Source organism: Rosa rugosa, chromosome 2 (genome assembly GCF_958449725.1).
Source record: "Rosa rugosa chromosome 2, drRosRugo1.1, whole genome shotgun sequence".
NCBI lineage: Eukaryota > Viridiplantae > Streptophyta > Magnoliopsida > Rosales > Rosaceae > Rosa > Rosa rugosa.
Window position 1 is genome coordinate 33152116 of NC_084821.1, and position 25143 is coordinate 33177258.

Sequence of the window (25143 nt, forward strand, 5' to 3'; positions counted from 1 at the left end):
CTGGAACTGGACTGGGTTGCTTTGGGTCCAAAAGGCCCTTAGGGTTCTTTTCTTTATTTTCATTTATGTTTTAAGTTTAGTCATCTTTCCTTATTCTTTTAAGGAATCTATGACTACTCATTCGTCAGCGTCTACTACTGTGGAGGGATCGGTGGAATGTGATGGCTCACATTTTACCAATGCTTTAGTTTAATTTTGTTTGGGGTCGCAAAAACCAGTGCCTTAGTTGGAATCTTTTTATGTAAGCTTCGAGGTTTCTTGGTTTTTGTTAGAATAAAGGTGCGTAAATTTACCAAAATGTGGGTGTACTCGGGATTTTTGGGGTTTTATTCTTCTAGAATAGGGTTTCATGAGGTTCTAAGGAACGATTCTTTCTGTCGACCCCAAAGAGGTGTTTCGTTTTTGTACTGCTTGCTGAATTATAATGAAATGGCTGACTTATTTCCATCAAAAAACAAAAAAACTCTCATGTGTGTTAATTTTTTTTTTTCTTTGTTCCTTTTTTTTAGAATAAACTTTATCTCAATATTTTGTTACTTAATCTTTTTCGAACTACAGCCCAAAAAATAAAAAATCTAACTTCATCTTACCGCCTCACGTTTGAACACGATATTTTTAGAGTTGCACTAGAGAAGGGCAAAAAAATTTCAAAAATGAGTTTTTTTTGTTATTATTACAAAGGTGATTCTAGTTGGACCTCCAAATTTAATATTTGGACCTCCAACTTTTTTCAATTATTAATAGATTTTGTCAAGTCATATGAAAAGACAAATAAGGACAAAGAGAGAAAAATGGGAAAAAAAAAAAAAAAAAAAAACCTCTTCTTACCTCCCTAAATATAACATTCAATTAAATTCTTTTTTTATTTCTTCCGGAATTTCCTTGTATTGCCCTATAGTTTTATAATTTACCTAAAATAATTAAGTAAAAATAATAATTTCTATACATGGCCCATCATTTAATACAAAAATAAATTCAAAATAATCTGATTTGGAATTTCCTTAAACTAAATTCATTGAATATTATGATATAGTTATTACTCAATCTTCCAACCCAAAACTCTTGAAATCCTTCTTTTAGCAAATTCAAAAGGATTTCAGCAATATATCAAGATCGAGAACCTTTGATTAATTTTGGTGGAGGAGAGACCTACTCATAAGAGAGCAATATCATGTGATTTTTATTCATTATTCTTCTCATGGTTGAAGATAGAGATAAAAAGTAGAGTAATAAATTGTTGTATCTCATATTCAAGGGTGTTTTGGTAAAAATAAGGAGGTCTACTTAGCTTTTCAAGTATTCTAAAAAGTAAATTAGAGGTGTACTAAGTATGTGTTAACGTTAGTGATCCGAGGGATCCCTAGTTAGCTTTAGAGAGAGAGAGAGAGAGAGAGAGAGAGAGTGACACAAGATGTATAGTGGTTCGCCTCCGCATGAGCGGGAGACTACGTCCACTTAAAAGCTATACTAGTGTGTCGAGCCTTGCGGCCTAACAAGATTACAAAGTATGTAATGGGATGTTGGATATGGATTGTCTATCTAAGTGGGAGAAGAGTTTCTTTTATAAGTCAAGGAAGCCATCTCCTCTACTTGTTCTTCGATGTGGGACAAGCAACCATACAATTCTAGTCTAGAAAGCCTAGTTGTCAGGGCATCTTGGCAAGGGCGGGAAGGTGGCTTCCCGGTGGCGGATTTGCGACTTCCGGATACCGCCGCGTAGCCTGAACATAGGGCTACACGATGTATGTCTCGGTTGGGCCTTGCCATGTCTTGTGGATGTCCCAAAGTGGGCGTTACTTATGCTTGGTGAGATAGCAAATACTCCATATTATTGGAGGTATGTACAAGTCCCCAAGTAAGAGGAGCTTCTTGGTTGGGGAGTTCAAATCATGAAGTCATCAAGCATAAGTAACCGGGCGGTACGAAGCCCCTACAAGTCCCCGAACTCCGTAAGCAAGAAGGGACTCGTTAACCTGCACAACAAAGACAAGAAGACAGGCATATGTAGAATGCTCGTTGCATTGGGCAACAAATGTGAGTTGCACCGATATGCGTTTTGGCATATATAAACGTATGGGGTGCGTGATACATGGTCGTGTGAGCATATGGATTGCATATGATAAATGTGTGATGCGCACAAGGAGATGTAAGTTGCATGAGCGGTGCGAAGGTAAGCGTTTGTAACGTATAAATGATGAGTACGTGAACGCTTGTGTAGGTTTGGTCGTTGCTCGTATTAATGGAAAGCGAAAAGAATTCAATTTGTCGCAAATGACAAATGGTAGAAGAATTCAATGTTCCATTAACGTGTGGTGTGTCGAGTAGACATGTGGGATGCCGGGAAGGCATGAGCGGAAGCTCAATGGGATGCCGGGAAGGCATGAGCGGAAGCTCAATGGGGTGCCGGGAAGGCATGAGCGGAAGCTCAATGGGATGCCAGGAAGGCATGAGCGGAAGCTCGTGAGCGGAAGCTCAAGGGTTGCCGGGAAGGCATGAGCGGAAGCTCAATGGGATTGCCGGGAAGGCATGAGCGGAAGCTCAATGGGTTGCCGGGAAGGCATGAGCGGAAGCTCAAGGGTTGCCGGGAAGGCATGAGCGGAAGCTCAATGGGATTGCCGGGAAGGCATGAGCGGAAGCTCAATGGGATTGCCGGGAAGGCATGAGCGGAAGCTCGTGAGCGGAAGCTTAATGGGTGGGCCCCTGCGAGGCCCGCTAGAGAGTCCCCGACTCCCCAGCCATGACGGACCTCCGGATGGTCGGTAATTTGTTTGTTGAGGGGGAGCTGCACGGAGCAGAGGGTGTTGGGTAGCGATCCCAAGCGTTGGTACCCAAGCATCGGGGTTAACTGCCGGATCAATGGCTGCCGTAGGCTGTGTTAACTAGTCCCTTGCTGCAATGCCGCGTAGCGGTCATTTGCTATTATGAGGCGTTGCCCTACCGCTTGGCGGTTGGTCGTAGACCATAGATTCGTAACGTTTGTATCTGCATGAAAAAATGACAAACACAGAGAGCAAGCATGTACTTGTAATAAAGTTGTTAATAACACTCCGTAGGCATGCTGAAGAGTCATAGAGACATGTATAGTCATGGCATCGGCGGTAGCTCAAATTGCAAGAGCGCAAAAGATAAGAGAGAAGAGGAATGCACTTATCTCATGCCGATGTGGAGGCTAGCGGAGTTGGCCGAGCATGGCGGTTCATTGCTCCGGTGAAGTACCATAGTAGAAAGCTAATGATTTCACGAATCTTTAAAAGGTGTTCGGTGATTATACCTCATATATGTGTGAAGTGTTTGTGCAGGCAGGTGTCGCCTAACTTCTGTAGAAAGCAGAAGCACGTGGTGCCTGGGCGGTGGGGGTAAAGACATATATCATGGATAGCTACTCATTTGTAGAGCAGCACTCAGAGCTAGAACGAGTATGTTAGCCCAGCGGACCAACGCCTTGACCGACCGATCCCTGAAGACTGTCCAATGAAGACCTGGTGCCCAGTGACGATTACCCAGCGTGGACGAAGGCCGCCGGAACGTCACAGCAGGCCCGGAGTTCGGCGGTGCTGTGGCTAGCGGTGGCTCGTTAGGCGGAGCTGGGCTGTGCAGCGGAGTTGGCCGAGCGGATGTGTGTTCGGCGGAAGCTGGCCAAGCATAGACTTCGGCGGAGCCGTAGAAGCTCGGCGGAGGTTTGCCGCTGATGGAGTTTGGGCGGAAGATGTCGGTGGCGGAGGATGCCTCTGCTGGCGGAACTGTGTGCAGCGGACCGAGTTCGAAGTCCGGCGGAGCGGCACTATGATTTTGGAGGAGCGAAGCCAAGTTGGGCGCGTAGCTGCAGGCGGTGGTGGAGCCAAGTCAGGCGGTGGAGTCCGGTTTAGCGGCGATGGTTGGCGAAGGAGCAGTTTGGCTAGCGGAAGTTGTCGCCGGCGGAGCACCCCAGTGGAGGATTTGTAGCGGAGAAGCTCGGCGGTCTGCGTGGGGGGCAGCGAGCTGGGTTCTGCTGGTGGGCGGGCCTGGCGGAGAAGTTCAGCGGGGGCTGCTCATGAGTCCGGCGAAGTTGGGCGGAGCGTATCCGCTGACCGAGTTCGGCGGAACAAGGAAGTCTCCGGAGAAGTTGAGCGGAGAAGAACTGGCTGAAGGGGCTGGGTGCCCAGAGCAAATCTCTGGGTGTCCAGAGAAGTTTGCCGCCATAAATTTTTTTTTTTTTTTTTTTTTGAGATGGTCGTTGATCATTGACATGGGCGTTGACCATGCTAGCTCGGCGTTGACCGGACCCTGATGGGCGTTGACTGGCTCCGCCGGGCGTTGACCAGCCCATATGTTGGTGTTTTGAGCAGTTTCTGCAAGTTTTGACCACTTCTTGGGCGTTGACCAGCCATATTGGGCGTTGACCGGCCCCGATGGCACAAGTTACCGCTAAGAATTTCAATTATATAACTCAAAGAAAGAAATTATTTTGAGCTCGGTTAAGATGACTTAACTCAATGGTAAGTGACGAAGCCTTTGTGTGCCGGCTTCCCACAGACGGCGCCAATGTTAACGTTAGTGATCCGTGGGATCTCTAGTTAGCTTTAGAGAGAGAGAGAGAGAGAGAGAGAGAGAGAGAGTGACACAAGATGTATAGTGGTTCGCCTCCGCATGAGCGGGAGACTACGTCCACTTGAAAGCTATACTAGTGTGTCGAGCCTTGCGGCCTAACAAGATTACAAAGTATGTAATGGGATGTTGGATATGGATTGTCTATCTAAGTGGGAGAAGAGTTCCTTTTATAAGTCAAGGAAGCCATCTCCTCTACTTGTTCTTCGATGTGGGACAAGCAACCATACAATTCTAGTCTAGAAAGCCTAGTTGTGAGGGCATCTTGGCAAGGGCGGGAAGGTGGCTTCCCGGTGGCGGATTTGCGACTTCCGGATACCGCCGCGTAGCCTGAACATAGGGCTACACGATGTATGTCTCGGTTGGGCCTTGCCATGTCTTGTGGATGTCCCAAAGTGGGCGTTACTTATGCTTGGTGAGATAGCAAATACTCCATATTATTGGAGGTATGTACAGTATGAGATGTCCAAATAGCAAATTTGGAGGTCCAACTAGAATCACCCTTTTTCTTTTGTTTTTTAGAAGAGAATTTCAAATATGCACGATGAGTCCATGACTGCTCTGAAAAATGGATAGAGCCATTAATTAAGTTGGTAAGGTTTTCAAAATCTTCAAATTAAAGACCAGTTTGGAAACTAATTATGCTAAAATTATATCCCTACGAATCATCCAAATTAGATAAGACTATCATCCAAATTAAACCTATCCCTTGAATCACTCCTACGTGCAGATTATTCCTCTATATATGACGACTCCATTAACAGTCTAACATTCTAGCTTGTCGATCCTGTGAATTCATATTCTCTACTATTAAAAGGTATATACGTGCTTTCTGTGTATATTGATTTGTTCGTATCCTCTTCACATTCTCTTAGGTGCAATATCGTTATCTAATTCTATATATATGATCGATTACTTGAAAAGCAACTGGCTAGCTAGCTTGGTTTGAATTTGTGATGAAGGGAAGTACATCGTTAGTCCTGTTATGGGGAGTGTTGTGGCTATCTTTCTGGGCAGCAGAAGCAGAATACATGGCATACAAGGACCCATAGAAGCCGATAAATGCTAGAATCAAGGACCTGATGGGCAGAATGACAGTAGCAGAAAAGGTGGGGCAGATGACGCAGCTGGAACGTGGAAATGCAACAGCTGAGATCATGAGGGGTTACTCAATAGGCAGTGTACTGAGTGGCGGAGGAAGCGTACCGCGGCCGCAGGCCACTCCACAGGATTGGATCAAAATGTTCAATGACTTTCAAAACGGTTCATTGTCTAGCCGCCTTGGAATCCCTATGATTTATGGCATTGATGCTGTTCATGGCCACAATAATGCTTATAAGGCCACCATTTTCCCTCATAATGTTGGTCTTGGAGCTACCAGGCCAGTCATCTCTAGCCTCCTTATATTGATACGATATTTAATTTCATGAAATTTATTATTATCTCAAACAGTCAGATTAATAAATAAATTAATTAAGTAATATGATATATCTGTTGCAAGACACCTAGGAATCTAGCTAGGAGGGTTATTTCTTGTTTGTATGTATTATGAAATGTGTGTGTGTGTGTGTGTGTGTCTATACACGCTTCGTTAGGACCATATATATTTGTGTGCTATGAGTTTGGAAGCTGCTGACTGATCTTCAGAAAAATTACTTCCTTATATATGGTTTTTTATTTTTAATTTATGTGGCTTGGCCTTGCTTCAAAATTTCTAAAGAGATGGCCAAAATAACAAATGTTTTAATCTATTGTTAGCGTTGTCTAATTTGCATTACAATTTTGCCATCTTGTGCAGGGATCCAGAACTTGTGAAGAAAATTGGTTCTGCAACTGCTCTCGAAGTTAGAGCTACTGGCATTAACTATGCTTTTGCACCATGTGTTGCGGTACGCTATTGATTGATTATTCTAGCAAAGTTGCATTGTTTCTCTTGTAATTTGACTTGTTTTACTGAACTAATTTAGTAAAAAATAACCTTACACCTTATAAACTGCACAACAGGTCTGCAGAGATCCAAGATGGGGTAGATGTTACGAGAGTTACAGCGAGGATCCTGAAATCGTAAAACAAATGACTGATATCATACTTGGCTTGCAAGGCGAAATACCAGCTGATTCACGGAAGGGTGTTCCATTTGTTGGTGGAAAGTAAGTTGTAAAACTATTACAACCTGTATGCAATAGATAATGCAATAATTTCATATATGAAGCTTTTTACTACTATGAAATATTACTGCTGGCTGGCCTTGTGAATGAATTTTGATTATGATCGATAGGGATAAGGTAGCGGCTTGCGCAAAACACTTTGTTGGAGACGGTGGTACGACCAAGGGCATCAATGAGAACAATACCGTGATTGATAAGCATGGATTATTGAACATTCACATGCCTGGTTATTACCATTCTATCATCAAGGGCGTATCCACTGTCATGGTTTCCTACTCCAGCTTGAATGGAACGAAGATGCATGCTAACCACAAGCTCGTCACCCAATTTCTTAAGAACACCCTTAAGTTCAGGGTATGTATGTATACAACAGCCTAAAAGCCCATGCCTAATTTCTCAGGAACATGAATGAATTAGTACTAACTTTTCTCATCCTCCTCTGGTACCTTGCTCAAATTTCAGGGATTTGTCATCTCTGACTGGCAGGGTATCGACAAACTTACCCATCCGGTTCATTCTGATTACCCAAAATCGGTTCTTGCTGGTATTCAAGCTGGCATTGACATGGTTTGTTTCTATCTTCAGGATGACTGATTGATGTCATCACTTACTAGTGCAACATACGAATGTTACATATCGAGGTGATACACACTAGTTTCAAGATAATGTGATACAGTAAAAATGCTTCTTGGTGTATTTCAGGTCATGGTTCCCTTTAATCATACCGAGTTCATTGGGATTCTAACCAATCATATCAACAACAAACTCGTCCCAATGACTCGTATTGATGATGCAGTTAGGAGAATTTTGAGAGTCAAGTTCACAATGGGTCTGTTTGAGAACCCCTTGGCTGATGAGAGCTTTGTTGACCAGCTTGGAAGCCGGGTTATTTTTTTATCACTTATTGTACTAATACTAGTCTAGCTAGCTTCATATGAGTAACGAAATTAACCAACTACTTGATGTCAACAAATAGGCACACAGAGATTTGGCAAGGGAAGCGGTGAGGAAGTCGCTTGTTCTTCTGAAGAATGGAGATAATGCAGATACACCAGTACTACCACTCCCTAAAAAGGCCCCAAGAATCCTAGTTGCTGGAACTCATGCTAATAATTTGGGTTATCAATGTGGTGGCTGGAGTGTCACTTGGCAAGGAGTTAGTGGAAACAACTATACTTCTGGTACATACATATAACAAGTTCCCACCTTTATTTCATTTAGCATACTTCTTATATACACTATTACTTACCTCAAAACCCTAAACACTTTATTTCATCAATACAGGAGCCACCATCCTAAGTGCCATCACAGCTGCAGTTGATCCCAGCACCGAAATCATCTTCAGTGAAAGTCCTGGTGCTGATTTTGTCACGGCAAACAACTTCTCCTATGCCATTGTTGTTGTTGGAGAGCTCCCTTATGCGGAGACGAACGGGGACAGTTTAAATTTGACAATTGCACAACCGGGTCCAAGCACCATCACCAATGTATGTGGCAAAGTCAAGTGTGTGGTTGTAGTAATCTCTGGCCGTCCTGTTGTGATCGAGCCCTACATTTCATTAATGGATGCTCTTGTGGCTGCATGGCTACCTGGAACTGAAGGTCAAGGAGTTACAGATGTTCTCTTTGGCGATTATGGATTTACCGGCAAGCTTCCTAGGACTTGGTTCAAGACAGTAGATCAGCTCCCTATGAATGTTGGTGACAAACATTATGATCCTCTCTTTCCATTTGGTTTTGGCCTTACAACTCAACCGATTAAGAAGTCAAGTTAGACATTGGATTCAACTAAGCCGGTGATAGTCTCTTCTTCTTTTCCTTGCTTACAAATGTTCAACTTTACTTGTTGGAATTACTTAAATTTGTGTAGTTTAGGTATCAAGCTAAAAATTGGCTAAGAGAGAAGGTTTTTGGATAGGGAAAAAAAATCACAAATGGTACTTAAAGTTTGCTTTGCTTTGCTACCACAAGTTTACAAACTATCACCATGGTAAATCAACTATAAATTCCAGTAACACTTTAATGTCTATCAAAATTTCGCGATTAGAGTAATAACATTTCATACGAACCACTTGAAACGATGCTAAAGTGACAATTACAATTTGGGCAACAATGTCCATAGTTTTGATGGGAAATTTCTGAAAAACAATAAAGACTGATTTGCAGGAGGTGATAACTGCTCTATTGATCTGTATATCATATATACAAGAATACAGCTTGATTCTAGGATACCAAAAGGAAAGCTATTCTAGGCCTATTAATGCCTAATAATATAGAATCAATGTGATGATACAGAATGAATGAGTTAAATGTTGACAGCTATACCAAGCTAATTTTGCTCTACTTTCCAACACTCCCCCTCAAGTTGGAGAGTGGATATCCTACACGCCCAACTTGTGAATCATAAGCACGAAGTCCTCCTTGCCAAGAGCTTTAGTCAGAACATCAGGTAGTTGATTTCCAGAACTCACAAACCGTGTCTCCACTTAACCATCTTGGATCTTATCCCTGATATACTGACAATCCATTTCTATATGCCTTGTACGTTCATGAAACACTGGATTTGCTGCTATATGTAAAGCAGCCTTGTTGTCACAATAAAGCAATGTCGTTTCCTGGTGTAAAACCTCCAAGTCTTGAAGCAAATAACGTAGCCAAGTCAACTCACAACCAACTCCTATCATAGCACGATACTCTGCTTCAGCTAAAGAAAGAGACACTGTCTTCTGACGTTTCAACCTCCATGAAATTAAAGAAGGCCCTAAGAACACACAATACCCTATAGTAGACCTTCTTGTAAGTGGACATCCGGCCCAATCTGAATCACAAAAATCTCGTAGCCGAAGATCACTATTTGAGGAAAAGAACAAGCCTTGACCAGGAGCTGACTTGAGGTAGCTTACCACTCGCAAAGCTGTCTCCCAATGAGCTTTTCGAGGCTCATGCATAAACCTGCTTAATATATGAACATGATATGTAATATTTGGCCTTGACATTGTGAGATAAATTAATCCTCCAACCAAACGCCTATACTTCTCTGGATCTTTGGGTAACTCATTCTTATCTGACAACTTTAAACCACGTTCCATGGGTGTATCAACAGGGGCAGCACCCAATAATCCTGCATCTTTTATAATTTCTAACGCATACTTACACTGACAAATAAAAATTCCTCTCTTAGATGCAGAAACCTCAATGCCAAGAAAATACTTTAAGCTGCCAAGATCTTTCAAACGGAATGTTTTATGCAAAAATTTCTTGACATCAGCTATACTCACAGGATCATTGCCAGTAATTAATATGTCATCAACATATATCAATACGACTGTAAAAGACTTGCCTTGCCTCCTGGTAAAAAGAGAGTAGTCCATTCTAGATTGCAAAAAACCAGCAGACCGAACAACTTCTGAAAATCTAGAAAACCACTGCCTTGAAGCCTGTTTCAGACCGTACAAGGATTTATGCAACCGACAAATCAAATGCTCCTCCCCTTGTCTCCGGAGCCCTGGCGGTGGAGACATATAAATTTCTTCATCCAGATTGCCATGGAGAAAGGCATTGTTGACATCGAGTTGAGAAAGTGACCAGCCACGAGACGCAGCCAATGCAAGTAGACAATAGACTGTAACAATTTTAGCAGTAGGAGAAAAGGTGTCCTGGTAGTCAATACCTGCCAACTGTGTGAAGCCCTTGCCCACCAACCTTGCCTTGTATCATTCAATGGAACCATCAGACTTGTGCTTGACTTTGTAGACCCATCGACAACCAATTAGGGTCTTCCCAGGGGGCAACGTGGTGAGGGTCCACGTACCGTTGGCCTGCAAGGCCTCCAACTCGGATCTCATGGCATCCCGCCATTCTGGGACAGCAACCGCCTCAAAATAGGAGGTTGGTTCACTGACTGCACTAATCTGAGCAACAAAAGAGGAGTATGCAAGAGTTAGCGATGATAAGAAACATAATTTTCCATCGGATAGCGAGTACCTTTGATCGGACTTGGCGGGAAGGAGGGCGATTGGTAAGTACAAACATTGGAGTGAGGCTTGTAGAACTTGAAATCGGCAAACCGAGCTGGTGGAGCGGCTGGAGAAACAGAACGGTGGCAGGGCGGGATGAAGAGCCAGGTCTGAAATAGCCTCGAGTGGTGGAGAGGGAGGTGGAGACGGGGAAGACGGTGGGGATGGTGACCATCCTGGCACCGGGGACGATGGATGAGGGACGAGCGGCGGTGGGGCAGGTGGATTGGTCGATAGGAATACTGTCGAAGGGTGACGGTGGGCCGGACAGGAGGAGGCAGAGGCGGTGGCGGTGAAGAGAAAGCACCAAGATCGGTGCTCGTTGAATATCGGGGGTCTAGGGCAGGCTAAGAAGAAGAAACAGTCGTGGGAGGTAACTGGGAGTCAAAAATGGAATTAGTGAGAAGGGGAATTGGGCCTAGGTCATGGGCCAACGGGGCAGAAGGAAGAGTGGGCTGAGTGGAGGCATAAGGAAATACATCTTCATGAAATCTAACATCTCAACGGGTAAAAAATTTCTTAGTCGATAAGTTAAACAATTTGAAGGCCTTTTGACCAACCGGGTAACCAATGAAAATGGAAGGAATTGCTCGGGTGTCAAATTTATGAGTAGTATGCACATTAGTTGCATAAGCTAAGCATCCAAAAACCCGAAGATGAGAAAAAGAAGGCGGTTTTGAGTAAAGAAGCTCAAAAGGAGTTTTGTAAGAAAGGATGGGCGAGGGCAACCGATTGATTATGTGGACGGCTGTGAGGACACACTCCCCCCAGAATTGTGGAGGGAGGTGAGCCTGAAATTTTAAAGCACGAGCCACCTGTAGAATATGGCGATCCTTGCGCTCCACAACCCCATTTTGTTGAGGCGTGTAACACAGGAATGTTGGAAAACAACGCCATTATCTTGAAAAAAAAGAGCGAAGTGAAATAAATTCACTACCATTGTCACTTCGAAAAGTTTTAATGCGAGAGTCAAATTGAGTGAGAATGTGAGCAAAAAAAACGTTTCAAAAGTGGTTGTGTTTCATCTTTGTGCTGCATTAAGAAAACCCAAGTAAATCTGGTGAAGTCATCCACAATAGTAAGGAAATAAAAGGCACCAAAAAGAGAAGGGTGTCGATAACGACCCCAAATATCACAATGAATTATTTCAAAAGGTCTTGTAAAAGAAATACAATTAGAACTGAACGGTAATCAACTCTGCTTAGCCAAGGGACATACATGGCAAGTATTATTTGGCTGAATGGAAAAACTGTAAGAAATTCTTTGCTATGTGACTTAAACATGGAGAGGAAACATGACCCAAGCGATTATGCCAAAGATTGGTAGGGGAAATGGCAAGGTTGCAAGATGATCTGGAAGGACTGATAATAGAAGGACTGGTTTTCTCTGTCGCTAGTGCCACCAAATAGTATAGCCCATAATGTTCTTTACCCAAACCAATCATCCTCTTCGTAGCCAGATCCTGCAAAACACACCAATAAGGATAGAATGTCACTGAACAATTCAGACCTCTTATCAAACGGCTAACCGACATTAAATCAACTTTGAACTTTGGCACAAACAGCACATCATGTAGATAATATACGGTACTCAGAGGCAAAGAACTTGTGGCTTCAATATGCACTTTTTCTCCACTAGGTAGCAAAATAGGGGGTAATGCAAAATTTTTATTTTTATTCAACAATTTAGAGGACGAAGTAATATGATCGGTCGCCCCGCTACCAATTATCCAATTGCAGGAAGCAACTCTAGACAAACCTGGTTGCGTTACTGTATTGGCTTTGGAACTCGAGCTGATATTTAGATTGGACTTTTGGGCTTGTTGGAGTGCAGCTAAAAACTATTTGAATTGGGCCTCAGATAAAAAAATTGCTGACCCACTCTCCTTTTCTACTATGCCTGTCGCAATAACTTGGTTTGTAGAAAGAGAGTGCACGACTGGTGTAGCAGTGTTCTTTTTAGGGAAATTTCCCGATCCTTGCTTTGCCTTGGGATGACTCGGAGGAAAACCAATCAAGTGAAAGCAGGTTTGAACCCAATGTCCTGGATCACCACAATAGGTACAATGCAGCCTTCCCCTTCCTCGACCTGAACCAAAACGCGCGGTGAAGCCACATTCTGCATCCCAACCAGTCTGAAAATTTGGTCGGTCACCACGATCTCCTCTGTTGCCGGTCTAGTTCGACCGGCCGCCGCTTCCGATAGCCGTGGCGGCGGTGCTTGAACTGGACTCTGCCGCAGCATGTGAAGACACAATGAAACGTTGCTTTTCCTCTTGTGCAACAGCAGCATATGCTTGTCTGACACTTGGAAGGGGATTCATCAAGAGGATTTGATCGCGGGTCGCACTGTAAGTCTCATTTAATCCCATCAAGAATTGCATCAGCTTTTGTTGGTCTGTCTATGCTCCTTGTGGTGCTTCTGAATAGGATGCAAATTCATCCCATAAACTCTTCAATTTCGTGTAGTATGCTGAAACTGATTGTTGTTCTTGCCTGAGTGAAGCGATATCTCGCTGAATCTCAAATATGCGAGGTGCATTACCTTGTGAAAAACGCTCACATAGATCTTCCCATACCTCATAAGCTGTAGGATAGTAGATGATACTGTCAATTTCGTGTAGTATGTTGAAACTGATTGTTGTTCTTGCCTGAGTGAAGCGATATCTCGCTGAATCTCAAATATGCGAGGTGCATTGCCTTGTGAAAAACGCTCACGTAGATCTTCCCATACCTCATGAGCTGTAGGATAGTAAATGATACTGTCAGCAATTTCAGAACTTACTGTGTTAACGATCCATGAATGGACCATGTCATTGCATCTTGACCAGGTCACATATCCTTCTCGGTCAGCTTCGGCTGGTGGAGCTTTGATTGAACCATTCACAAATTGCTGGGATTGGGTGGTGGTGGTGTGACATTGATATGAGTATTTTAAAGCGACGTTTTTAATGTTATTTCCTCATATTTAATTAGTTATTTCCTTAATTAAATCGAATTTTAATAAAAGTTTCTATTTTTAGGAATTGTAATAAAAGTTTCTATTTTTAGGAATTGTAATAAAAGTTTGGGTTTTTGTCCATTTACCTCATTTTTAGAGATTTTTTTCCCACTTACCCCATTAAGTTTTTTTAATTCCCTCTTACCCAAAACACTCTACCTCTTCCCTAATACCCCATTAAGATTTTTTTTTTTGTTTTTTTATTTTTTTTTAATACCATTTTACCCTCACCCCTTTGAAACTTAGAGAGAGAGAGAAAAAAAATGGAAGAGAGAGAAACCATAGGAGACTTCGCCGGAGCCCAGTCACCGGCCGCCGGAATCCGGTCAACTTTCGCCGGATTCCGGTCACCGGCCGCCGGAATCCGGTCACCCGCTGCCGCCCACCGGAATTTGCTAAAAATCTCACCGGAAAGGTTTTTTTGCCCCCAATAGACATCTATTGCCCTCCAATAGACCTCTATTGCCCCCTATTGCCCCCCCCCAATAGACGTCTATTGCCCCGATAGTTTATTGCCCCCCAATAGATGACTACCAACCATGTATTGCCCCCCAATAGACACATATTGCCCCCCAATAGACGACTATTTGGGGGCAATAGAGGTTTATGAAACCTCGCCGGAAATCTCCAAAGAGGTTGTTGTAGATCTCATATGGGGTCGGAGAGGTTTATTGCCCCCTGAATAACCTGTATTGCCCCCCAATAGAAGCCTATTCCCTCTAATACCCATTTATTTTTTAAAATTAGTCAAATAAAACTTTGATCAAAGAAAAAAAACGAGGAGATTACATCAATTCAAAACGTCTACTGCCCCCCAATAGACGTCTATTGCCCCCTGATAATTTTTTTTTCTTTGTGCTTTCCTTTTGGGCCTTCTGCCCCCACTTTACCAAAATAAATAAATTAATTAAATTATGCACTCATTTTACAAAAAAAAAAAAAACGATTTGGGCACCCAAGTCAAAAGCCGGATGCATTTCTCGTCGGTGTTCGGAGCTCCGACTCCAAAGTAGTTGCATCTGGTCGAGCTGGTCCAAAGTAGATCATTCAATCAATCACAGCCTTAGAGACAACGACGCCGGTAATGCCGAAGATGACGACGACGAAGTCGGTGCTGGAAAACAACGGGGAAGAAAGCCGACGGAGGGATTAGTGCGGGGAAGAAGGTTCAGATCGGACTCAGAGCTTTTGTAATTAAGATCCTCGTCATTGTCGTCGACGACGTCCTTGCATAGAGAGAGAGAAAGATGGATCCTCGTCGTCGGCGTCGGCGATGGGGTCCTCCTCCTTGCAGAGAGAGAGAGATGGATCCTCGAGTCGTCGTCAACGTCCTTGCAGAGAAAGAGATCGGTGATGAGAGAGAGGGTCGTCGATGTCTTCCTTGCAGAGAGAGAGAGAGAGTCGACGTCGTCCTTGCAGAGAGAGATCGATGATGAAAGAGAGTCGGTGAGAGAGATAAGAGTGGCAACCTGTGATTTTTAATTTTTTGGAGCCCAAAATCGTCATTTAGCTATCAAGTGGGTTAGTGGGAACAAAATTTTGTTGGTGGTGTAAGTGGGATAATTTTAGTCTATTTTGGTGCTATGGGTCAAGGACCCTAAAAGTTTCTATTTTTAGGTACCATGGAGCTTGTGGAGCATAAATGAACTTAAAAGCAAATGAGAAGCAAGAAAACGTTGGAAATGACTAAGGCAAGGCACAAGGGTTGCAAAAATGAGCTGAAACGAAGAAATGAAGTTTTCCTGGTCCAACCAGGAAATCCTAATCCAACTAGGAAATCCTGTTCAAAATAGGAAACTTTGTCAAAGCAAGACTCCTGAGTCAACTAGGAAGCATGGAAGAAAAAATGAAGAAAAATGGCAGGAGTCCTGAAGGCACTAGGAGACCACATGGCTTGAAGAAGACTCAAGAGAGCTTAAGATTCTTCTAGAACACTTGTGAATTTCGGCAAATAAAGAGACCTAAGTATACTAGGGTTTCTTGGACACAAAAGGAGTGAATTTTAAGTGAAATAATAGTTTTTGCCGTGAGATATATAAGGGGGTATAAAAAGTGACGTTTTGGGACTAAAAATATGTCCAAATACATTCCTGGAGAATTTCAAGGGATTGCAACAAGCAGAAAGGTTGAAAACAGGTCCAGATACATTCCTTGATGTCCACATTCATTCTTGGCCGAAATAGAAAAGATAAATCATAAATTATTCATTTAAATTCGGCAAAAATATAATCTCCTTAAATCAAGGTGTTAATTTGGAGGCTTCTCATTGGTTGGATGACATAGCAAAGCTGACGTGGAATTAATTCATTGGTTGGAGTTATGTGGCGCAAGCAGATAATTCCTAGAAATTAAAAGAAAGATCCAGAAGCCCCAGACGTCTCCTATCTATAGATGCACCCTGCAAGCCTCATACACTACACAACACACCATTTCTCCCATAATTCTAAACACCAAAAATTATCTCCATTCTTTAGTCTTCAGAAGCTCTGCGTCTCAACCAAGAAGGAGGAGAAGTCATGCAATACATCAAGATCCTAGCCGCCATCCACCCTTGTGTCGTCCCTAGAAGATTGCTTGCTTTCAAGGATCTTCAAGTTCTTCGTCTCAAGGCTTTGTCATTCATCTTTCACGGTGTATTTCATATTTTCTTTTGTTTTCCTTTGTTTGATTCATAGAGTTGTGAATTCTAGTTAACATGACGTTAAAGGCAAAGTTTAAAGCCCGTTTATATGTTTTGAAATAAAGTTGTGATTTCTTTGTGTTGATTTCTATGTTGCTTATGTGAGATTGCTTTATTGATTTTGGATTATAGAAAACTTTTATATGTATGTGTTCTTTGGTGGCCAACTTAGGATATATGCATGTAATTGGAGCTGGATTTAGGTAAAACAATTCACCTAATAGTTTTGTGAACCTATTTCATAAATAGTAAAGGCTTTGGACAAAAGTCGAAATCAATTAAGGAGGATTGCAAATAGATGAACTTTTTCATACTAGGTTGTGCACTTTGGTTGACATCCTTTCTTTGTTCTTCATGCGTTGAATGTGTTCTTGAGTAGCTAGCTTTCTAGACTATGATTGCATGTTCAATAGGTTTAATTTAGGTGCTTTCACTTAGATTAAATATTCAAGGAAAGTAAAAAATGGAAAATCGTTTGCTTATTAACGTTTCACATGGTCAACTTCTTTATCATGACATAGAAAATCAACTATAGGATTTGTAATTGGATTTCGTGCATATGGATGTAGTTTTGATCTTTGTTCCTTGCGTTCCACCCTTGTATATGTTTTTTTACATTTTCTTTATTTTATTTTTTTTTATTTTTTATTTTAATTCTAATCCCCCATTGTCAATTACTTGTTTCTTTTGTATATAATTTTGTAAATATAATACTTTATACTTATATTAATTCTTTACTTGTTTATGCAATTACAGGTGTACCCTCAATCCCCGGCTTGAACAATCTCTACTTATTCTATACTGACAACTACATTTTGCAGGGTTAAATTGCGCGCTTGTCCATAGCGTATCAGACATCATCACCAGCCATGGTGACTGTGACTTTGTGAATTTGTTGTTGGGAAGACTAGAGAAGAGTCAGGATCATGAGTCCTGCTCTGATTCCATGATAAAGTAATCTGGGGTTCACATCCAAAACCAATTGGCAATAGATGGAGTGGCCCAAACTCTTATAAACCCATAGGCAAGGTCCCATTTTTTCCATGTGGGATATATATATTCTCAACACGCCCCCGCACGTGTAGCGAATTTTCAAGCCATACATGTAGACAACTTTGGGTGACGTGGAGCCCGTGTGGCCGCGAGGCATGCACACATGGGATAATCCGCTCTAATACCATGAAAAACAATAAAGACTGATTTGCAGGAGGTGATAACTGCTTTATTGATCTGTATATCATATATACAAGAATACAGCTTGATTCTAGGATACAGAAAGAAAAGCTATTCTAGGCCTATTAATGCCTAATAATATATAATCAATGTGATGATACAGAATGAATGAGTTAAATGGTATAGCGCTGTCAACAAGCTAATTTTGCTCTACTTTCCAACAATTTTGACAGAGATACACTAATAAAACTGCCGGCATTTTGAGAATTTTCAAAATCAAATATTTCATGTTTTCCTTCTTTTTTCGTGAAAAGCTTTCACCCAATAAAAAAAATAACAATGTTACGTCACATGAAGATCTTTGAAAAAGAGACATAAAAGCCAATTCAATTTCAAAAATTCACGACTTTCAATCATTCCTTGGTTAGACCTATTGGTCTAATCTCCGGCATTCTCCGGCATTGCTTCCGCAGTTTAACAGATGTCTCAACTCCGGCAAAAATTCTGACAATAGCCACGCCCATGTAGGCAGAGAGATCGAGTAAGGGATTTGTCAACTACAATTTCTTGTTGACAGAGATTCTATGGGTACGTGCTTTTCTCTTATTTTCCCAATAGAGAATGTTTCGCAGATGGACTAGTACTAAGGAATTCAATGAAAATATAATGCTTGGGTCACCGCGAATAGCTCCTTCCTCTTACCAATTCATGAGTTACTGTGAACATGTACTCTCCTATTTCTATTTTTGTTTCTCGAATCATTTAACTCTTTTTCCTTTGACTAGCATTGTTAATAATGATGCTTTCCATTTTCGAAACTGGAATAAATGTTGTTTGTTTAAATCTGTAAATTAGAAAAGTTTACTTGCACAACAGGTTTTGAATAATCTCCAGTGATGAAAAGGATAAATTCTTCAGTCCTGTTAGTGGGACTTGCGTGCCTATGTTGCTGGGCGGCCATGACAGAAGCAAGATTATCTAGACAGCACAGGAAACTGTACATGGCATACAAAGACCCTAGGCAGCCAATTGAGACTCGAATAAATGACCTTATGGATCGAATGACACTAGACGAGAAGGTTGCTCAAATGGCGCAGCTGGACCATGGTAGTGTCACGGAGGAGCTCATGAAGGAACACAACATAGGAAGTGTACTGAATGGGGGAGAGAGTTTGCCAAGAGTTGGACTTACTGCGTATGAAGACATCGACATGATCAACAAGTATCAAAATTGGTCACTTCAAAGCCGGCTTGCAATCCCTATGATTTATGGCATTGATGCCGTTCATGGCCACAATAATGTCTACAAGGCCACATTGTTCCCACATAATGTTGGACTTGGAGTTACCAGGCAAGTCATGACTCTTTGGAATGGAAATCTAGCTCTTCATGACGAGCATAACAGTGAGAATGCTCTAAAATTGATTTAATCAAAGTATCTCACACACATACAAATCAATTTTAATCTGCTTGCGCATTAATTACCTTTGATTTGTAGTTTTGTACGTATATGACAACTTTCCAATTCAATTATATTTTTGCAGGGATCCAGATCTTATGAAGAGGATAGGTGCGGCAACTGCTGCTGAAGTTAAAGCTACCGGCATTCAATATGCATTTTCACCATGTGTTGCGGTATGCATGCTATTCATTAACTTTTAACAGTTTTGAGAAGTTGCAGTATGTCCAATGATCAAAAAATAATTTGCAATACATGTGGTTCCTTTTCCATATTATAATCCGTATTATGTACAATGAAAAGGTCTGCAGAGATCCAAGATGGGGTAGGTGTTATGAAAGTTTTAGCGAGGATCCCTCCATTGTAAGACAAATGACTGAAATAATAGCCGGATTGCAAGGCGAAGTCCCAGCTGAACAGAAGGGCCATCCTTACATTGGTGGAAAGTAAGTTGATCGAACAAGTATTTTACTACTCCTACTTGGTACTTGATGGTCCTTTATTAATTCCTCAGAGCTAGGCAACTGTCTATTTCTCGAATTAGGTTATAATATGTGAAGTCTTGGTGACTTGAAAGACTCTGCTTTGGCAGTCTGGTTGTCCATTTTCTTACCATGCCATGCATGTGTTGATTATGGCCTGGTGAAAAGAAAATGTAATGAATTTGTGCTTAGAGCAGTAAGTAGTAACTTGTAAATTTCATTTTAATATAGAAATTAATCAAGGAAGCCGTAATCAAGCCATGAAAACAGATATTTTTCCTTGTGTGATAGATTTACTCTTTCGTTATGGTCGGTAGGGAGAAGGTAGCTGGCTGTGCAAAGCACTATGTGGGAGATGGTGGCACCACCAAGGGAATCAATGAGAACAACACTGCCATTGATCGGAATGAACTGTTGAAGATCCACATGCCTGGTTACTTGGACTCTATTGACAAGGGTGTGTGCAGTATCATGGTTTCATACTCTAGCTTGAATGGGGTCAAGATGCACGCTAACCATGACCTTGTCACCAACTATCTCAAGGACACCTTGAAGTTCAAGGTAGGTATAACTTACACCTAACTAGTTTTGTAAAATTTAATTCGAAGAGGAGTACGTACTGCTAGCTGGGATGGCAAAATATATTCACTAAATTTTTTTCATCGATTGTTATGATAGTGTTTAATATATCAAATACACTCTTACATAATATATGCCAGAACCAATGAATTACACCTAACTAATTAACATGTTGTTCTACGTTCTCCGGCCACTTTCAGGGTTTTGTCATCTCCGACTGGCAGGGTCTTGACAAAATTACCTATCCGTTCCATTCGAATTACACATACTCGGTTCTTGCTGGTGTTACAGCAGGTCTTGACATGGTTTGTTGCTAACTTAAGCATGTTATCAATGCAAAATACTAAGGTTAATCAAAGTAAAAAACACTATTATGATATTCGAACTGCTTCTTGATGGTTTTCAGTTCATACTTCCCTTCAACTATACAGAGTTCCATGATATTGTACTCGACCTTCACTCTAAAAACCTAATATCCGACAGCCGCATTGATGATGCAGTGTATAGGATACTGAGGATTAAGTTCATAATGGGTCTGTTCGACAACCCCATGGCTGATTATACCTTCGTTGACCGGCTTGGATGCCAGGTAGTTTTGAACTCTTACACTCTACATCACTTAATTGCCCGACTGTCAGTAGTATTCATCGCCATCCTAAACTTACTATAATTCTTGATCTCGTTCATGAGAGCTTATACATATGTATATGTAACAGGCTCATCGAGATCTGGCAAGGGAGGCAGTAAGGAAGTCACTTGTTCTTTTGAAGAACGGAAAAAAACCAAACACACCGTTCCTACCTCTCCCTAAAAAGGCCAATAGGATCCTTGTTGCCGGAACTCACGCAAACAATTTGGGATATCAATGTGGTGGTTGGAGTATCACTTGGCAAGGAGTAAGTGGCAATAACAACACTGTTGGTATGGATTGCTTCATCTCATTCAGAATGTATATTGCGAATTGACATGAATATATAGCAGTATACTAAAATAATCCATCTCTGAAAACAGGAACCACGATTCTAGGTGGCATCATAGCTACAGTTTACGCGACAACAGAAGTTGTGCACAGTTTAAATCCAGATCCTAATTTTATCAAGGCAAGCAACATTGACTATGCCATTGTTGCTGTTGGTGAACCCCCTTACGCAGAGACGAAAGGGGATAATTTGAATTTGACCATTCCAGAACCAGGCCCAAGCATCATTAGCAATGTCTGCAGCGTAGTCCAGTGTGTTGTTATTGTTGTCTCTGGCCGTCCTCTTGTGATTGAGCCCTATCTTCCAATGATCGATGCCCTTGTGGCTGCATGGCTACCTGGAACTGAAGGCCAAGGAGTTGCTGATGTTCTTTTCGGGGATTATGGATTCACTGGAAAGCTTGCTAGGACTTGGTTCAAGAGAGTAGACCAGCTCCCTATGAATGTTGGTGACAAAAATTATGATCCCCTCTTCCCCTTTGGTTTTGGAATCACAACTGAACCACATATGAGGTAAGTCGGCAAAGAACTACATTTATAGCTATAGTTTCTCTCCTTCTTCTTTTTTAAATTATTTTTAGGGCTAAATACTGTATTGTTTACTACCTTGTGGTTTGGGTCCAACACCAATTCAGTCCCTTGACTTTCAATTTTGTCAAAAACACCCCCACACTATCATTTCTCGTCCAATAGGTCCATCCGTTATGATTCCGTCAATTTCAGCTGTTTAACTGCTGACATGGCATTCTGACTCAGCACAAGTAGGACCCACATGAAAGGCAAAATTTCAAAAATGTCCCTGACCAGGAGGGAGTGTTCATATACCGGCACCGAATAAACATGAAGTAAGAACAACTATAAACACAATGAATCGCAACAACTAACCTTATCATCCGGAGCAACTTTGAGTTGCAAGCTCTGGCTCTTTCGCTTCATCCTATACAATCTCCTTCCTAAGATAACTAAACCCATTACTGCTGCGGCATAGAGAAAGACCAAACAGGACTCACCTTGAAAACGCAATACTTCAACACCTCCAATGGTACCTAGCTTCCACCACAAGACCACCCTCTTCTCACCCTCACCACCCGACTTCGCCACCGTTTTCACTTCTTCCACTGCAACACTTTGAGTCTCAGCCGATGCTTCATCTGCTGATTCCTTGTTCGAGTCACTTGAACCACCCTCCTTGTCAAATTTCACAGAAACCAAGCTTTCTCGGCCAGAATCAGACCGAAACTTGTCTGAATCCTTATCAAAGCTTCCAACTTCCCCAATTTCTTGGAAACTCGCTTTCACTTCCGCCTCATCCGACCCGAATTTCCCCAAACTCTCCTCCACAGGCTCCGAAAGCACACGACTTTGCTCATTTCCGGCGAAACCCAACTCGCTTCTCACCTCAAAATCATGACATTTCCGGTCATCAGACCGATCATTGGCCGAATTTGACCATAACCCACCTGATTCCTTATACGTAGTGACCAAAACCGGGTAAATCCAGCTCGGGTTATCGGACTCAATCGAATCCTCTTCACTCTTAGCCTAGCCATACCTCCACTGATTCTCTAGCGAGAAATTATATATCAGACCTGATCATTCCCTCTGCGTTAGCCTCAATTGCCGAGAAGCTTCCATGGCTTTCGACCAGGGTGGCCGGCTCCTCCTCCTCCGCGCTGTGGAGGACCTCCCAGTACTATAGTACTATCTTCTTCTTCTTCTTCTATTCACCAAAAAAAAAAAATCATCTTCTTCTATTCACCAAAAAAAATATCTCTTCTTCTTCTTCTTCTTTCGTGACTCTCCCTCCTGGTCAGGAACATTTTTGAAATTTTGCCTTCCATGTGGGTCTCACCTGTGCTGAGTCAGAATGCCATGTCAGCAACTAAACGGCTGAAATTGACGAAATCATAACGGATGGACCTATTGGACGAGAAATGATAGTGTGGTGGTGTTTTTGATGAAATTGAAAGTCGATGGACTGAATTGATATTTGACCCAAACCATAAAGTAATAAACAGTATTTAGCCCTTATTTTTATTTATTGATTACATAACAACTGAGAATACACAATAATCAATCAACTAGTCAAACTCAGAACCTTCACCTACAAAAGGGTGAGTAATGCCATAGTTTCACTTTTTCTTGAATTCCGTGTTTGTTTCATATGAATAAGTTTTTTTTTTTTTTATCGAAAGAATAAGTTGATTGCTAGAACGTTTTTGTCATAAAATATTAAAAAATAAAATAAAAATGTTAATTGTTTGTTTGCATCTGAGAGGTCTTTTCGGTTCCATCAAAATATAGACTTTAATTACATGAGATAGAAATGAGGTTCCATAGTTTTCAACCAATCTATATACATATATATGTAAAATTCAACCTACATTTAGTTCATCCCCATTCTCAAGATTTGACACAGTATCATATTCAAGAGTTCGAGAATTGAAGCCCTAGTGGTGAAGAAGTGTCCTACTAGCTAGAGATCAAAAAACAAAAACAAAAACAAAAAAGAGAGAGACAAACCTACAGAAGAATAAAAGACACTCAGATAATGAAAATAAAAAAGATCAAATTAAATTGAAGAAAAAAAATTGTTAGATTTGGTGAACTTTTTCTTTTGGTAAATCAAATTCTAATTTTTAGCTTATGGATTCGTCTGGGTAAGTCTATGATTGAAGGAAGAAGATAGACGAGTGTTATTTCTTTGTTTTATATTTAAATTTTTTTTTAAATATTTATATTTTGTTATTTTAAGAGACTTTTATTTTAAATGAATCAGAGGCATTCACGTGTGACACATATATTATTGTCAACAGTTATTTAAAAAGTGCATCTGTCGGGAGAAAACTAAGGACCAGAAAGCTAGTGTTGTTGTGCAAGATGGTATTACTCATCACCCTCCAAATATGTGGTTGCTTCCGCACATAAGCGAAGGAATATTTTCTTTGGTACTCTTTCTCTTTTGTAGGAACATTTTGTCATGAGATTGTTATAAAGACATGTTTTCCCTTCACATCAGGTTATTGTATTGACTTATCTTAAAAAAGAAACATTATACTAATTAAGAAAACATGTTTTTTTTTTCTTTTTCTTTTTCTTTTTTAGGGAAGCGGTGTAAAAGTAAACTCAGTGCTCTTACTCAAAATTTTATTAATAATTAAATGAAAGTGTACAAAGCAAGGGGACTAAACCAAAACCTTGCCAAGAGAAAGTACAAGCATTAGAGAGACCACACCAACACTACTCCCAGAAACACAGTAAGGAAACCAACAAAGTAAATGAAACAAATTGGAACTCCAAAAAAGAGCCCAAGCAAATATACTACTAGGAAAATCGATAGCTAGTTTGCAAAGAATAATAATGACCAAACTGACTAATGACAAAAGAAGGAAGCGAAAGTCACCGGACTGAACCCTCATGCAAAGCACCATAATTAGTCAATTTGTCCACAACACCATTACCTTCTTTGAAGATATGAGAGACATGAAAATTAAGCTGCTGAGTCTGATATAAACAGTTCAGCCAACGACTACAAAGGTGCCAGGGAATTAGGTTTGGAGAACGGAAATAAGAAAGCACTAATAAAGAATCAGTCTCCAACCATATATGTGTCCAGCGACGAACCCATGCAACTTAGATTGCCTCCATAACATCCAAAACCTCAGCATGAACTGCACTAGGGACTAGGCCTGGGCATTTTAGCCCGAAAACCCGGATCGGACCTATCCGGACCATCAGGTCTGGGCCGGGCTTTGAAATAAAAAATGCACAAAAATACTAAGCCCGGACCGTTTGGAAATTTATGGGCCAGTCCCGGGCCCTGTAATCTACATATTTTAAAGCCCGAAAAGCCTGATCTATGACTATTTGTCTATTTCCATTATTCATTTATTCCCCATTTCCCAGATCCCTTTCAATTTTTTCATTTTTTTTTTCCTGAGCCTTTTCTCTTAGTCTCCAGCCTCTGTTCTTCGAACAAGAACCCTAATTCCAAATTTCCCAATTCGAAGAGAAAGAATAACC

At 41.3% G+C, this 25143-nt stretch overlaps 2 protein-coding genes across 2 annotated transcripts; both read left to right on the plus strand.

The window, feature by feature from the left end:
* The first annotated feature begins 5660 nt into the window (after positions 1-5660).
* On the plus strand, positions 5661-8527 carry LOC133730650 (uncharacterized). The gene is made up of 8 exons (XM_062158202.1): positions 5661-5965; positions 6383-6473; positions 6589-6734; positions 6863-7106; positions 7215-7319; positions 7455-7637; positions 7729-7933; positions 8037-8527. The coding sequence occupies exons 1-8, from the start codon at positions 5667-5669 to the stop codon at positions 8525-8527; spliced, it is 1764 nt and encodes a 587-aa protein (XP_062014186.1). The 5' UTR covers positions 5661-5666.
* Positions 8528-17925: 9398 nt separating this feature from the next.
* LOC133728263 (uncharacterized) lies at positions 17926-24180 on the plus strand. Its single transcript, XM_062155660.1, has 10 exons — positions 17926-18209; positions 18498-18972; positions 19166-19256; positions 19384-19526; positions 19880-20123; positions 20342-20446; positions 20548-20730; positions 20858-21062; positions 21153-21633; positions 23937-24180. Exons 2-10 carry the CDS (start codon positions 18518-18520, stop codon positions 24046-24048), a joined length of 2019 nt encoding a protein of 672 aa, XP_062011644.1. The 5' UTR covers positions 17926-18209; positions 18498-18517; the 3' UTR covers positions 24049-24180.
* The last annotated feature ends 963 nt before the right edge of the window (positions 24181-25143 follow it).

Excerpts from the sequence above, each read along its gene's own strand:
- LOC133730650 (XM_062158202.1), top strand. The coding sequence starts at position 5,667 with ATGGGCAGAATGACAGTAGCAGAAAAGGTGGGGCAGATGACGCAGCTG. Across the intron at positions 7,107-7,214 it reads AGAACACCCTTAAGTTCAGG|GGATTTGTCATCTCTGACTG; the intron begins GTATGTATGTAT and ends CTCAAATTTCAG. Across the intron at positions 7,934-8,036 it reads TGGAAACAACTATACTTCTG|GAGCCACCATCCTAAGTGCC; the intron begins GTACATACATAT and ends TCATCAATACAG.
- LOC133728263 (XM_062155660.1), top strand. The coding sequence starts at position 18,518 with ATGAAAAGGATAAATTCTTCAGTCCTGTTAGTGGGACTTGCGTGCCTA. Across the intron at positions 19,257-19,383 it reads CATTTTCACCATGTGTTGCG|GTCTGCAGAGATCCAAGATG; the intron begins GTATGCATGCTA and ends TACAATGAAAAG. Across the intron at positions 21,063-21,152 it reads TGGCAATAACAACACTGTTG|GAACCACGATTCTAGGTGGC; the intron begins GTATGGATTGCT and ends CTCTGAAAACAG.